The following is a 15,169-nucleotide window of genomic DNA, read 5'->3' as shown; positions in this document are numbered from 1 at the left end:
GTCTGCCACGAGGGCCTGGCTGAGAGGCCGAAAACCAGATCAGAATATTAGATCTATGAACATTTATGAGGTTGGGAGTGTGGAATGGTCTGGCCTCTATGATGGATACTTCAGTACATGATTCAGAAGCATGGTAGGAAACAGGAGGTTCATTATTTTCTGTAAGACTCCCATACTCCCTCTAGGAAGCAGGCCACACAAGCCCACACCAATTCCAGAATGGGATGAGTAGGTGTGTGGGAACCAGCAGATTACAGTACAACTCCCATTCACATTCTCCCCAACCTAGGAAGTCAGCAAGGCTTGATTCCATTGCATTGTGCTTCAGCACTGCTCTAAAGCAGGGGTGCCCAAACCCCGGCCCTGGGGCCACTTGTGGCCCTCAAGGACTCTCAATGCGGCCCTCAGGGAGCCCCCAGTCTCCAATGAGTCTCTGGCCCTCTGGAGATTTGTTAGAGCCCACACTGGCACAACGCAACTGCTTTCAGCATGAGGGTGACTGTTTGACCTCTCACGTGAGCTGTGGGATGAGGGCTCCCTCCACTGCTTGCTGTTTCACGTCTGTGATGCCGTAGCAGCAGCAAAGGAAAGGCTGGCCTTGCATTGTGCAAGGCCTTTTATAGGCCTTGAGCTATTGCAAGACCTTCATTCATTCATATAAGTTCATCTTTAATAGATTCATTTATGTAAACTTATGCAAATTTATTCAAATTTTAAATGTAAATTAATTCCCCCCTCCCCCACGCAGCATCAGAGAGATGATGTGGCCCTCCTGCCAAAAACTTTGGATACCCCTGCTCTAAAGTAACTGAAAGCACTATGTAAAAGAAAGGATGAATTCTTTGTCCTCTGTAACTCCAAGAATGGGGATAAACTATTTTGGCAAGAAGGCAAAATGCACACACTGAGGCAATCCAGATTTGCGGATATTTGCTGACAATGCTCAGCTCTACCCCTGCCTTATGATCTTTTCTAGTCTTTTTCAGTTACTCCTTTTTCCTAACTGACTCTGCAATTTAATATTAGGGGGATTTATTATTTGTTATATGACACTTTATTTGCAAGATGTTTTAAAGGGAGAGAGATAAAAACAGCAAAGCAGAGTGTTTAAGTTGCTGTCTACTTAGTTTCTAGTAAAGTTTCAGGATTTTACCTGCAGGCATGGTTCTCGCAAAGATAAAATTCGAGGCACTGCACCCGAGTGACGCAGCTTCATGATTACAGCTGTGGATGTCAATACGATAGAGCGTAAAAGGCAAGACATTGGAGATGACAGTCCGTTCCCTGCCCTCCACTTTGGTTTCAAAGAATGGGTACTCAGTCTCGCTCTCCTCTGTGTCCGACACATTGCCAAAGTGTTCTGGTACTGCTGCAGTTCTATTCTTACTTGCAAGAGTCATGTTTGCCGTTTGGGACAAGTCCCTTCGCTTCCGGTCAGGCCTAGACAAGGAAACAACACAAGGTCCAGCAAACTGGGAACACATACATGGCTTTAAAGGTAATTATTTCAAAGCCCCAGAAACCGAAGCTTGCAGCCAAACCCTTGAGAGTCAACGAGAAAACAGTAGTGAGCCATTAGAACTGCGGTTTTCAAACTCTCCCGGAGTTTGAAACCTGCAGTAAGTCATTCCGGGGGGGGGGGGGGCAAGGCAGCAACGCGATCCCCAGGATCGCGCCGCTCAGGGGGGGCTTCAGGGATTGGGGTGCGTTCACCAGATCCTGCAGCAGCCGTCCTGGGGTGCGGGAAGCCCTGCGCGACTGTCTGCAGGGCTCCCCAGGTCAGCAGAAATGAAAGCGGAGTTGACTGTGCTCCACTTCTGGTTTAAAGGAGGCAGGGTGCAATTGCTCCACTTTCACTTCTAAAGCATCGGGGAGCTCTGCAGACAGTCGCCCAGGGATCCCTGCACCCCCAGGAAGCTGCAGGAGGCTCTGGCTCCGCCTCCTCCCTGCCTCCTGGCTGCCCCGCCCCTTAAGGGAAAAGAGGCACACAAATCTGCAAGTCACAGAGTCCTTGCTTCGATACGTACCATAGAGAAATTTCACCCAGATCATAATCTAACATTTCCCTGACACTGAAAGTTCTTAAAAGTTCCTAACTGCCCAGCAAGTTGCAAGCCCTGAATCTCAGCTGCTGTAGCTTACAACAATGAAAGAAAAATGGACCAATTTTGAATGTAAACTGAGGTAGGTAGACATAAGCTGAAGCTTCCAAGACTCACATTATCAAGTAGTTCCCACTCACATTTCTTCTCAAACTGCATTCCACAGAACATGAAGACAGTTAATTATTTGTTACCACCTCCTCAGGACTAGATAATCACCAAGCTCACTTACTTTTCCTCACCAATAAAATTCAAAAAGGAAACCTTGCTCGTAACATACAGTTTCTAAATGAAGAACCTGAAGAAATAAGAAATCCACTTTTTAATAAGTGGAAGGTTTTAGTGGTGGACACGAATCACGGCTGGCAGTGATTGGCTGCATTGCCCTGATGTCAGTAGAGTGCAAAGAATGCAGAATTCTCTAAACACCGTTCGTTGGGCTTCTTTTCTGCTTCTAGAGAAGAGCAGGGATAGGAATGGAGAGGCAGAGCAAGTGATCTTGAGAGGGAAGGAAAACTGTGGGAGAAGTAAAACTGCAAACTATCAGGAAAAGCAAACTACTATTATTTGCTCTCATGTGATTCCACGTTTTTGGTAAGTCATTCTTGCAGTATAAAATTTCTTGCTATTCAGTGAAGAAGTCCTCTTCTTCAGCAGTAATATTAATCGGGCAAATCGCATTTTCAGAATGCTAGAGAGAATATGAGTTGAGAACCCAATCCAATGCATGTCTACTCAGAAGTAAGTCCCATTGCAGTCAATGGGGCTTACTCCCAGGAAAGCGTGGATAGGATTGGGCTGAGAGTCATTTAAGCATTAGACAGACTACTCCACTCACGGGCGCTCATTTTATAAAATTTTTGCAGATGAAGAGATTCAATTGTCCTCAACCTGGCAATTCTGTGAAGGTACAATAGCCCAAAATGCCACTGAACGTATCTGGTAATAACCAGCAGGTGATCTTTTGGTGGAGGAAGAGGAGAGATGGCAAAAAGTATGACCGCTCGATAGGAAAAAAAAAAAATCAGAGACTCTCTCTCTCTCTCTGGCTGCATACTTTTGAACCCTGAAAACAAACAGTGCAACCCCAAAACCCATTTCTTACGACACAACGTGCTGAAAAGCAACCACCTCACCTGGGCAAAAAGATTGCATTATGGAGGAAGTTCTCAAAGACTTTCCGGTACTCAGCCTCCTCCTTTTCGGCTTGCTTTTCTGCCTCTGTCTTCGGGCATGCACAGCAGGGACCCTTTTCTCCTCCAGAACCCTCAGGTTTGGTAGGTTCTGTGGCTTCTTCTGCATCAATTATTCCATCGGCATATCTCCGAATGGGAACCTTATCTATTTGGGAGGGGCAGAATCGGCAAGAAAACAAAATCAGAAACCTGCAGGCACAACGATGACACCAAAATCCCATTTTAATCCAGAGAGACAAAACTTTTGTCACTTCTCTCTCTCCCAAGGTAGGAAAAGTCAGACAAGAGAGCTTATTTTCTGACAAGGACCTATGGAGGATGAGTGAGCAGGAAAGCCAGGAATCAGGAAGCCACTTTTCAGAGCCAGGAAGGAGCAGCAAATTCATGAGATGCTTCAGTTTGTGCTGCTATTTCCCAAGATACCAAAAATGGTGCAGGATTATCCAGACTGCCCCCCCCACCCGCAAGTCTCTTAGCTCTAATGGCCTGGGCTGACCAATGAAACTAGAACAGCAATGTGATAGCATGACACAGGATAAAGGGGAGAGAGAGCAAGAAAAGAGAGAGAGCATGACATACAACAACAAACAAACAACAGTAGTTATATACCGCTTTTCAACAAAAAGTTCACAAAGCGGTTTACAGAGAAAATCAAACATCCAATGGACACACCCCATGCTCTCCATAAAATAGCTATATGCTCTAACCTCCAACATTACCCAGTTTTTCAACTACAATAACTAGTTCAAGCACATCAGTTGCCATCACAACTCAAGATTAAGGCCTGGTCTCCACATCCCAGCCAATCCTTCTCCTTTTTTCCTTGCCTGGTTGAAGAGAGAAGGATTAAGCCATGAAGCTGCACCCACTGACTGCAGTGACATCACACCACCCTAGACCTAGGGCAGAAGTGTGAGGTGCTTCTTAGTGTAGCTCCCAACCAAGGGAAAACATTCTGCCTCCCAGTCGGAGAGGGAGAACACCACAGTGTCTGGAGCACTGGATGAGGACAAGTAGGGAGAATGAGATGGTTTGAAAGAGCAGTTGAATGAAAGTCATTTTGTCTTGCAAAATGAAGCCACAGATCTGAATGCAAAACTTTTTTTTTTTGCAAACTCTGTGCATGTAGAAAACTAGAGAAACTAGTAGAAATTCATGTATGTAAAACTAGAGAAACTCACACAATTCCTAAGGTGCTATAGTCTGTTTTTTTGTTTGCTTTACTTGCAGAGAGTTGTGTCCCCCCACTTGCAGAATGAGGTGGTCCAGTGTATTCTAGCCCTTCTTTCTGCTGCATATGCAGACCAGGTCTTGAAGGCTTGCAGCTGGACATGTGAAAAGCACACTTGCCCCATGAAAGCATGGGCATTGTAAGTACTAAGTTGAGAAGGAGCCCCCTGGGCATACTGGTGCCTTCCAAGCTGGGTCTCACCTTTGGAGCAGTAGTTGTGCTTATAAAGGTAGCTGTCCTGGGGCTGTTGCTGCCACCGTACAATGTAGTACAACAGGTTGCCGTTGGGGGATGTGGGAGGGTTCCACTTCACAATCAGCTGAGAGGAGGAGTTGGAGGCTGAGATGACATCCAAAGGAGTGGATGGTACTAAAATGTGAAAAAGTAAATAAAGGGAACATAACGCACTTCTTCATAACATAAGAACATAAGAAGAGCCCCACTGGATCAGGCCATAGGCCCATCTAGTCCAGCTTCCTGTATCTCACAGCGGCCCACCAAATGCCCCAGGGAGCACACAAGACAACAAGAGACCTGCAAGGCATTCTGGGAATTGTAATTAAGAACATAAGAAGAGCCCCACTGGATCAGGCCACAGGCCCATCTAGTCCAGCTTCCTGTACCTCACAGTGGCCCACCAAATGCCCCAGGGAGCACACCAGATAACAAGAGACCTCATCCTGGTGCCCTCCCTTGCATCTGGCATTCTGACATAACCCATTTCTAAAATCAGGAGGTTGCGCATACACATCATGGCTTGTACCCCATAATGGATTTTTCCTCCAGAAACTTGTCCAATCCCCTTTTAAAGGCGTCTAGGCTAGAGTCTCTGATGTGACTTCAAAGAGTCTCTGATGTGCTGAAGCTCAGGAACAAATACACCACTTTTATAAAGAAAATCACTGGTTCTGTTCTCCACTAATGAGACTCCTGCTCATTCACCACCGTTAAGGTACACTGAAAACAAAATACTCCATCTAAAACCTGAAAACAAATTTCCAATATGAAGGGTTATGGTTTTCAAGCTGTTCCCAAGATCAAGGCTACTCAGAAGCTCAACAGTCATTCCTCAAGGAAAAGAAGGGCCATGGTGGCTTCACAGAGATAACTTGCCCAACACTCCGAACTACTGCAGACGGCACTAGAGAGAGTACGTGTTCTCAGCTCACAAAGAGCAACCATGAGATCAAGAAGCCCCGGGCCAGCTCCAATATGAACCAAAATCTTATCATAATCTTATCTTATCAAAATCTTATCAAGGGAGACCACAAAGTAGATCTCTGAATGATTTGCAGTGCATGGGTAAAAGTTTGACTCAACAACTTAACTCGACTCAACTTGGGCTCTGCCCAAAAAATCAGGCTGCTGAAATGCAAGGCGACAAGTGGAGGTGGAAGGAGGAAAGAGACCAATAGTAGATTCGTGCGTGAAAAGATGAAAGTCTTTGTTTTGAAACTGAAAACAAAGACCTAGGTTGAGAATTGGCTCAGAAGCATCAGGTGTCTTGATTCTAAGTGTACCTTCCCCTGACTACCACAATTCCACACCCACCTTGACACTGTTCCTCTCATCGCTCCATCAAGTCATCCCCACATTGTTACCTGCAGCTTTGGTGCGGATGTAGACAATTTCACTCTTTGCTCCATGGGAATGGTGGTTCTCCGTCATGGTCAGCATGACGGCCTTGACGTAAATGGCGTATTGAGTCCACGGCTTAAGAGCCTGCAGCAAAATCCCTGGATGATCGTCTTTATTGGAAGGCAGGTCAACATCCACCATGTTCCAGCTGTTAGAGCCACAAGCATCTTGCCCATCGTACTCAGTCACGTTCTTGAAGGGGCTGGAGCAGGCAAAATGAATAGGCTGTGACTTTTTCTTCCATCTTAGAAAACTGCTCTTAAAACTTTTAAGCCAGAAGTTTTATGCCAGGTTTTTGCCCAATGAAACTAATAATAATAGAATTTTGAATAACAGAACTTACAGAACAGGGGTGCTCAAACTTTCAACTTTAGGGATGCTGGACCTTTAACAAGTGTATAGAAGAGAGAATTTCAGCATGTGCAGCTTGTCATCTGTGGGATGACAAGTTGCACCTGCTGCAATTCTCTCTTCTGTACACTTGTTAAAGGTCCAGCATCCCTAAAGTTGAAAGTTTGAGCACCCCTGTTATAGAAGATATTTTTAAAAAGCAGACAATCCAGATTCTTAGGCTTTTGCTTTACTGAAGTTCAATTAAAATAATACACAAAATAATTCAGGACACAGAGCCTCTGCAGTTACTGAACTCACAAAGGATCTCCAACAGAGGCAACCCATATGCTTACTTTTCTTTCGTATAAACTGCAGGTTGCTGTGCATACCCCAAAGGAAACTGCATGCTTCATGAAAACAGACACAAAGCAAGGAGAGGAGTTCCGCTCTCTCTTTGGCAACACCAGTGCACATTCAAAGCCCACAGTCAAGGAACTGGCCTGTTAGTTCAAATCAGTGTATGAAATTCGGCTACTTCAAATCAGTGTATGAAAATAGGCTCCCTCAAATCCGTGTACGAAATTCGGCCCCCCTCACATAATTTCTTGCTCCTTGTTGCTTCCTGAGGCTGCAACAGAGCTTCCCTGGCTGGGGTGCCACAATGCCCCAGTCTGGGAACCTCTAATCAAGGCTCTCAATCTAGCAACAGTACGGCCTCTAAACTCCGTGGCACGCAGGCCCCACTGTGTCCTTCCTGTCAAGATGACAAGGTCCCTCCCTGAGCAGTATCCATGGCCCTAATACCACATGCCTCTTAGCAGTACAACAAAGATATTTCAGCATGTTTTTAATTAGCTTTAGCCTTCCATTTAAATTGGTTTAAACTGCTGGTCTTGTAATAGTTGTGTTTTCTTAGCTTTTTACACTGGCTTAACATATGCAGCACAAACTACCTTGCACGTACTTTTTAATCACAGAAAGACAGCATGTAAAATCATAGAAATCAAAGTGCTCCAGAGGGGCCTTTTTCCTGTTCTCTAGGACAAAGCTGTGCAGGCATCTGCCTATCTTCCCACCTGCTCTGCCTCCTAGAGTTGCCTGCCTGCCTCCCATCCCTCTACCTATATCACAGGTGCTAATTTTATTCTTCTTTGCTTCTTTAAGAAGTTTGCTGACCACATCATAATCCAGCAAGTTTTGCTGGGGTTGGGGAGAAAGAAAGAGAAAGAAACAGTTAGGCCAAAACCACGTCTGATATCAAGGAGCAAATTGAGGACATGCCTGTAACCTCCCATTGTAGCCCTTACAGATTCAGGGTCATTGTATTATTAATGCAAACAAATATACAGGCAATAATTGTATTTAGTGAATGCTTAATGAGGAGATGCATCAACGTTTGTCAATACTGTGGCAGGTTCTTGCTGACATGAGGGCAAAGAAGCTTGTTTAGACAACACAGGGGCTCAATTACATAACCTCATTCATTCTTGCTTCTTTTAGTTCACACTAAGTCAGGACAGCTTTCGCCCAACATTAACTGCTATTTTGGACACATCATCTTTAAAAAGTTTGGGAAGTGACAACAGTAATATCTATACAGAACTTATAACAAAGCATTGTAAAAGCAAAATTAAACCATTAACATCCCTAGGTTATCTCCTTAGGATAGTGACCATGGCTCCAGTTATCTGCAGGTAAGGGTGGAAAAATCTGAAATGCAGGCAAACACCTGCCAGTTAGTGTAGATGGACCAACTGGCTAAATGGACCAAGGGTCTGAATCGCTATAAGGCAACTTCCTGGGTTCCTGGTTGGAGCTACAATTGTGTTGGCCCGTTGACAGAAAGCTGCCAAAATGAAGAAGTTCCACAAAAGAAGTAGACTGTTACACTCACTGATTCCTCATCAAGACGGCCCTTTTTGTTGTAGTCTAGAAATCTTGGACCAGAAAATTTTGCACCATTTATGGAATAAAAACAGTTTATACCTCAAAAAAAAAAAAAAAAAGAAGATTCTCCATCCTTCCCACCACCTGGCACCCTCTCCCCCAACCCACACAGCCTGAAATGTCAGAACTCAGGATACTCACGCTTCTTTGTAATATACTGTGAAGCTAATGAGATCTCTGTAGTCTTTGGGGTGATACTGCTCCCATGTTAGCTTGATCCGATTCTTCATAGTAGTGTTCGAAACAAACCTCAAAACATCACTTTCACCTGCAACACCAGACAGCCTGTTAGCCAAAGCGCTACCAAAAAAAAAATGAGGTGCACCCAGTGCAAAACCTGCTCTAATTTTCATCACAAAATGCACTATGGCTTTATTTTTTCAGATCTCACAATGTGATGGAGAAAACCTTTGCCTACATTCTGCTGGCTACAGAGAGCCTGACAGCTCATATTTTTAAGGTGTTAAGGATGAACATCCTTAATGAAAGGATGTTCGTCTCTGCAAAACTGCTAGAGATGGGGGGGGGGCCAGGGAGGGAAGTGCTTCTGCCTTTGCCTTTAACTATAATAATTAGGCCAATTAGGCAAGGCAAAGTAGATGCTTCAGGTGACACTCTTGCAACACAACACATACAAGTTTGTTTCCTCTACCAGTGTGAGCCACACAAGCTGTGTGCGACAGCTGTATCATGTGCACAAACAAGTTCACCAAGTGCATTTCACAGCCATTCCATATCAACTGGACACACAGCAGGGCTGAGCGTTCCTCAAAGCACAGAGTGGGCAAGCCTCGTTTCACAATTTCTGAGAGCCATCCAGTTTGCAACAGAATGGCAGAGAAGGGACTTTCTTCTTTCACAAAAAGAACCATAATGGTTACGATAGCTGCAGTCACACAGCCGCTTCGAAATTTGGTCGTCCAGAACACGGAATTAGCAATTCCTACAAGAGACAAAGGCTGGTGACAGCGGCAGATTCTTTAACTGAGAACCCAGCATACACAGAAGAGTTCTGGTTGCTTTTCTGTTTCAAATTTGTTCACAGGCTCCTTGAAAATAAATGAGCATCCTGTATGCTGGCACGCACTCTGCTGGCACAGCAAAGCCCATTAAACAGTTCTGAACAGGTTCTTTTTCTAGGGAAGAAATGGGAAGTCAGAAAACCTTTTTTGTAAGAGTTTTAAAGAAACAAGCATAGTCTGGCACCAGACTTGGTGGCAAGAATAATAATATAATAATAATAATAATATGCCCAGGCATCACTTCTTCAGAATTCACAGACCCCATAGCTCATGGCTAGAGGTGTTTGAAAACAATGTTATTTCACTCAGAAGTAAGCCCACTGTGTTCACTAAGACCTAGGATTACAGCCTGAGGGCCCAAGCCTATCCAGTTTTCCAGCGCCGGGTCAGCTGTGCCAATGGGGCGTGCACTGCATCCTGTAGTGGGGGAGGCAGTCACAGAGGCTTCCTCAAGGTATGGGAACATTTGTTCCCTTACCTTCGGCTTGCCTTGTGGCTGCACGGTGCTGGAAAATTGGATAGGATTGGGCCCTTACAAGGATCACATCTTACTCACTGGGAACGAACACCTCTACCCATGGTTATGCACTGTGCAAAGAGGGCCCCCTAGTTCTGTATACATCAAATTCAGAAAAGGGAAACTATTTTTAAAAAGGGGGGGTGCCTTTAATTCGCATATTTCAACCAAGATCGTGCACAGGCAGGTGGAGGAGAGAATAACTGTGGGGGTGGGCTCCTCTGTGGACAATGCTGCTGATCTAGTGAGGCAGTTATACCTGCCAAGGACTTGGATACAACTTCCTGCACAGTCACAGATTCAGAGATAATAAAGGACAGCAATATTAGCCACAGGAACACCTGGTGGACTGTAGAGAGAACCTTCAACATTTCCCCACCTTCGCCACCAAAAGTATCCCTCTTTGCCAATGCTAGTATTTTTCAGAGCAGAACAGAAAGGAACCTCACAATAACATCCACAGAATTGATATTTTGTCATTATATGAGCAATGCCAGTCACCCATTAATTTAATGTAAACAGCTTTTGTGAACCGCTATGACAGGAACAGCACACAAATATTGCAAAACCCATTTATTAAATTAACACAGTGATGCAAGATCTGCTCTGGTTTCTAACGGCAGAACAGGTTTTCATTTCAAAGCTCTACTGTGCCAGTTTGCTAAACTTCTTACGTACAAGAGACTCTTTCTCCGTTGTTCCTAGGATTTACATCTCCTTTACTCTGCCGATCTTTTGTTCCGGTGACCTCCTCCATATGGTAAATCTCAGAAATGCAGAGCCTGGGATTAAATGCGAAGTACATTTTCCCTTCTTTGATAGTCAGGTTATGATGGTCCCAATCCCAAAGCTGCTGCAGATTTTGGTTGTCGAGCACGTAGAATGAATAATTCCTACAAAGAAGGGGAGTAGAGTTGAAGCAAAGTTGAGTTAAATTTGCACATTTCAGTGTCTTATTTGCAGATTCACTGCTTCCCTGCAAAATAATAAAAACTCCTGCGGATGGAGTCACTTACAGGGATGGCCACGTATACAGAAGTGGGGGGGGGGGGAGAAGGATTGAAATTTTTGCTTGTATAAAAAGAGGTTTATGTGAAATACTTGAAGGGAACAATGGATTTTTCCCCAAAAAGTTGCAATGGAAGATTGGGTTTTACACCAGCCTCCTCACCCCGCCCGCAGTGCCGCATACCGCTGGATTCTGACACCTCTTGACAATCAGTTATTGGCGCTTTTGCCTGCCTCTTCTGACGAACCAAGAACAGAAAATTCTCAACCGTTCAAGTAATGTGAAATAGACTGGCAAGACGCTTGCAAGCACATACAGTGGCCTATAGAGTTTGCAAAGTGCTCCAAGTTAAATGGCATCATCAGTTAAAAAAGACACAAGGAAGCAGGCCCAGGGGCCCCCTATGAAACCCTATAGGGCCCTTGCCAGTCAATGAAAACAGCGCTGAGCTAGAAGGACGAGTGGTCTGGGCAGGGCAGACGGCACCTTCGGATGAGCAAATACTTAATGTCACAGATCTGAATGTGTGCACTGGAAGGCTCTGCCAAAAGGTTGGCAGTAACACAGACATATGGTGTTGCCTTTTACCAAGTCAGGTCAGTACAGGTCAGACCCTGGTACCTGCAAGGATTCCATTCTGGAACCCCCTACAAATATCAGTGTCTGCGGAGCCAAGGTTCAATTTTAAAGCCCTTTAAACACAAGGAAAGCATGCCAAAATCAGATTTCCTACTTTGCACAGTCAAGCTGTGCCGTTTCCAAGCCTCTGTGGCTATTTTTAGGATTCACTTTTGGGGTGCGAAGAGATTCCTTGCAGCTCCCAGCTTTGCCTCAGAATGCATCGGGAGCCATTCTAGAGCAGGGGTGCCCAAACCCCAGCCCGGGGGCCACTTGCGGCCCTCGGGGACTCCCAATCTGGCTCGCAGGGAGCCCACGGTCTCCAATGAGCCTCTGGCCCTCAGGAGACTTGCTGGAGCCCACACTGGCCCGACACAACTGCTCTCAGCGTGAGGACAACTGTTCTACCTCTCACGTGAGCTGTGGGACTGTTTCACATCTGTGATGCTGCAGCAGCAGTGAAGGAAATGCTGGCCTTGCTTTGTGCAAAGCCTTTTATAGGCCTTGAGTTATTGCAAGACCTTCCCTCATTCATATAAGTTCCATCTCCAATATATTCATTTATGTAAATTTATTCAAAATTCAAATGTAAATTAATTCTTTTTTTCCTGGCCCGCAACTCAAGTGTCTGAGAGATGTGATGCGGCTCTCCTGCCAAAAAAGTTTGGACAACACTGTTCTAGAGCAAGGCTGGGAGAAACAAGGAACCACCCCACAACCCAGAAGTAGGTCTTTAAGTTCTAAAAATAGCCACAGAGGCCATTCATGATGTATTCTGCCTGCCACTGACGTACACACGTATGTACTTACATGCAAACACACACGGAGTGCTCCTATTAGCATCTAACATGCAAAGTCATAAGCAAATCAACTGAAACCTGGATTTGCATCTGGGCAAGCCTGAGGAGGGGGAAAAAGAAGCTATTCTGTTTCAGTTTACCATAAGAGCCTCACCTGTACAACAAACATGGTCCTGTCTTTATTGAAAGAGACTGGGTTTTTGATGTGTGTGTTTTAACTGTGGAATCAAGAGCTACCCTCTACCGCTTGTTCCATCACATTGTGGAATTTTAAGAATTTAAAGCTGGCCAAAGCATAGCCTGAGAAAAAAGGGAGGTTTGGGAAGAAACTCTCATGCCCGTAACATAATCCTTTCGGGCCAGATAAATCAGACACACACAAGCGCCTTTCCCATGACCTTGTTACCACCTTGTCCACAAGCGCTTTTTCCCAAATTCTTGTTATAATTGCTGTCACAGCTTATATCTGAATGGAATGGTTACACTTGGGGGCCTCAACAGCAGCGATTTCCCAGACAAGTACGCATTTCACCCCAAGTACGCAGTTCAAACCTGCTTAATCCAGACAAGCTCTGCCCTTCCCTCCATCACCAACATCACTTATACACGTATAAGGTATGAAAGCAGATCATAATCTCGTGGTCTGTTCCGGCAAGAAGTTTAGCCCCCTAGCTTGGGAGTACATAAAGAAAGCTCAGAAACAAAAATATTCTGAAGCTCCATTACTCCCAATGCCTAACATGTAAAGTAATGACTAAGGCGGTGAATGCCACAGCCAGATACAATCCCAGAAAAAAGTAAAGGCTGTGGGCACAAGCTTCATCTCTGTGGAATTCCCTCCCCCCCAAGTGGTGGTTGTTACCTTCAGACAGACTAAGGGCCCAATCCTATCCAATTTTCCAGTGCTGGTGCAACTGTACTAATGGAGCGTGCACTGCATCTTGTAGTGGGGCAGCAGTCACAGAGGTCTCCTTCAGGTATGGGAACATTTGTTTCCTTACCATGGGGCTGCATTGTGGTTGCACCGGGGCTAGAAAATTGGACAGGACTGGGCCCTAAATTGGGGTTATGGGTATACATGTCTGAAAGCAGAATATGACACCTGAAGGATTCTTAAACTCATCTTGGTTGGACTGAAGAACAACCACCACCTCCGATTTCCTAAACTTCTCAGTGTGGTAAAAGTAAAGGCAAAAGCTGAGGGCTTGGCAAACATCTTGGGCAGCAGTCTCCAAACCATGAGACCACTGTGTAGGGGGAAAGCCTTCGCCGTCATGTCCAGAACTTACTGTTCTACACAGCACTGTCATATCTTTCTTTCTGATGTTGTCAGGAAGTTGCTCTGGCTGGCCCGCCCAGAAATCCAGGCGCAGAGTCTGCTGGGGTGACGGAATGAGGAAGCAGCTGGCCTGAGCGACTTCATGACAAGATCGGGACGATATGATGGTGCAGAATGGTAAGCTCTCAACATAATGGGGACTGTTTCACAGGTGCTGGATCTGGCCCATGGTGCCCGCTAATCTAGGGAATGTTGTTCTCATTTCACGATGTGAACCAGGTTGGGGCAAAACGAAGACAAACCAACATCTTCAAACCTGGAAACCATGGTTGGTGCAGCACATCAAGGCTCAAGTACTGGACCACGCTGCTTTTCGAAAAGCAGCATCCAACCAGATAGTTGGTGGGTGACACAAATAGGTCCACCTGCATCAGTCTGAAATAGCTGACGATCTGGAATTCCGCTGAATTCAGATTCCACTCAGACTGATCAAAAACTTCCATGCTGATCCAGTATACAATGGTGTTAATCTCTTGTAGAATGTGTTCCAGTCTGATGGAATGGATGTGCCTTCCTGCACAACAGCTTGCTTGCCTCCTTGTGAAGAGACAGATAACCTGGTCCTGCCCCTTCATCTGGGCTTTGTCTGCATAGTTTAGGATATCCTACTACCAGATCAGGCTCTGAAAGAACGGGAGGACCCCTGTTGTATAATGCATCCTAAAAACGTAATATTTGCCAGAAGACTTGCATTCAATGACACTATGTTCACAACGGCAGAAACAGATAATCATATATGGCAACTTAACCCTTACCCTTCCAACTGTTCCTCTCCATTAATATACCGCAGGTTCTTTAAAAAGGAAAGGGACACCAATGCATGTGAGTGACGGATCTTCACATAGCCAGTCACGGTTTCTATCAGGCCCATGAAGTTCTCCAGTTCCAAAGCTATGTTGTCTGGAACAAAAAGATAAACGAATGAAAAACTCAAATACATGCACTCAAATACACCTTCCTTTATGCAGGATTAATTTAAAAACTTTCTCCATTTATTGTCTCCTCTTATTACTGAAAGAAAAGTCTGTGTCTTCTTTTTCAGCAACCCAACAGGTGGTACTTACCTATGAAAGTGAGGCTGACAGAATGCAAAACTAGATGCACTACAAATGTACACCTTAACACATTTTTATACCACACTTTCTCCAAGGAGCTCAGGGGGGTTACATAGTTCCTCCCCTCCTTTAGCTCACAACAAACCTGTGAGGTAGGTAAGGCTATGAGATAATAACTGCCCCAAGGTCACCCAGAAAGCTTCATGGTTCTTGAATCTGGCTCTTCCAGGTCTAAGACCATATTCCAAACCACTACACCATCCTGGCCACTAATCATTAACTGGTCCATCCTCCTCCATGAATCAGTTTACTCCCTTTTAAGACCATCCAAGCGACATCTTGCAGCAGTGAATTCTAAAGGT

At 45.1% G+C, this 15,169-nt stretch overlaps 1 protein-coding gene across 1 annotated transcript in view; it reads right to left on the bottom strand.

The window, feature by feature from the left end:
• IGF1R (insulin like growth factor 1 receptor) overlaps positions 1–15,169 on the bottom strand; it is a 171,804-nt gene that overhangs the window by 18,766 nt on the left and 137,869 nt on the right. Inside the window, exons 5-11 of the mRNA XM_066635975.1 lie at positions 14,508–14,652; positions 10,665–10,879; positions 8,589–8,715; positions 6,131–6,369; positions 4,731–4,898; positions 3,239–3,443; positions 1,154–1,440 (exon numbers count right to left, since the gene is read on the bottom strand). Of these exons, the coding sequence (XP_066492072.1) occupies positions 1,154–1,440; positions 3,239–3,443; positions 4,731–4,898; positions 6,131–6,369; positions 8,589–8,715; positions 10,665–10,879; positions 14,508–14,652 (1,386 nt within the window). The remainder of the gene's footprint in view (positions 1–1,153; positions 1,441–3,238; positions 3,444–4,730; positions 4,899–6,130; positions 6,370–8,588; positions 8,716–10,664; positions 10,880–14,507; positions 14,653–15,169) is intronic.

Source organism: Tiliqua scincoides, chromosome 8 (assembly GCF_035046505.1).
Source record: "Tiliqua scincoides isolate rTilSci1 chromosome 8, rTilSci1.hap2, whole genome shotgun sequence".
In the NCBI taxonomy this organism is placed as follows: domain Eukaryota; kingdom Metazoa; phylum Chordata; class Lepidosauria; order Squamata; family Scincidae; genus Tiliqua; species Tiliqua scincoides.
The sequence above is the reverse complement of the archived record's forward strand: the minus strand, read 5'-3'. Positions and strand labels throughout refer to the sequence as shown.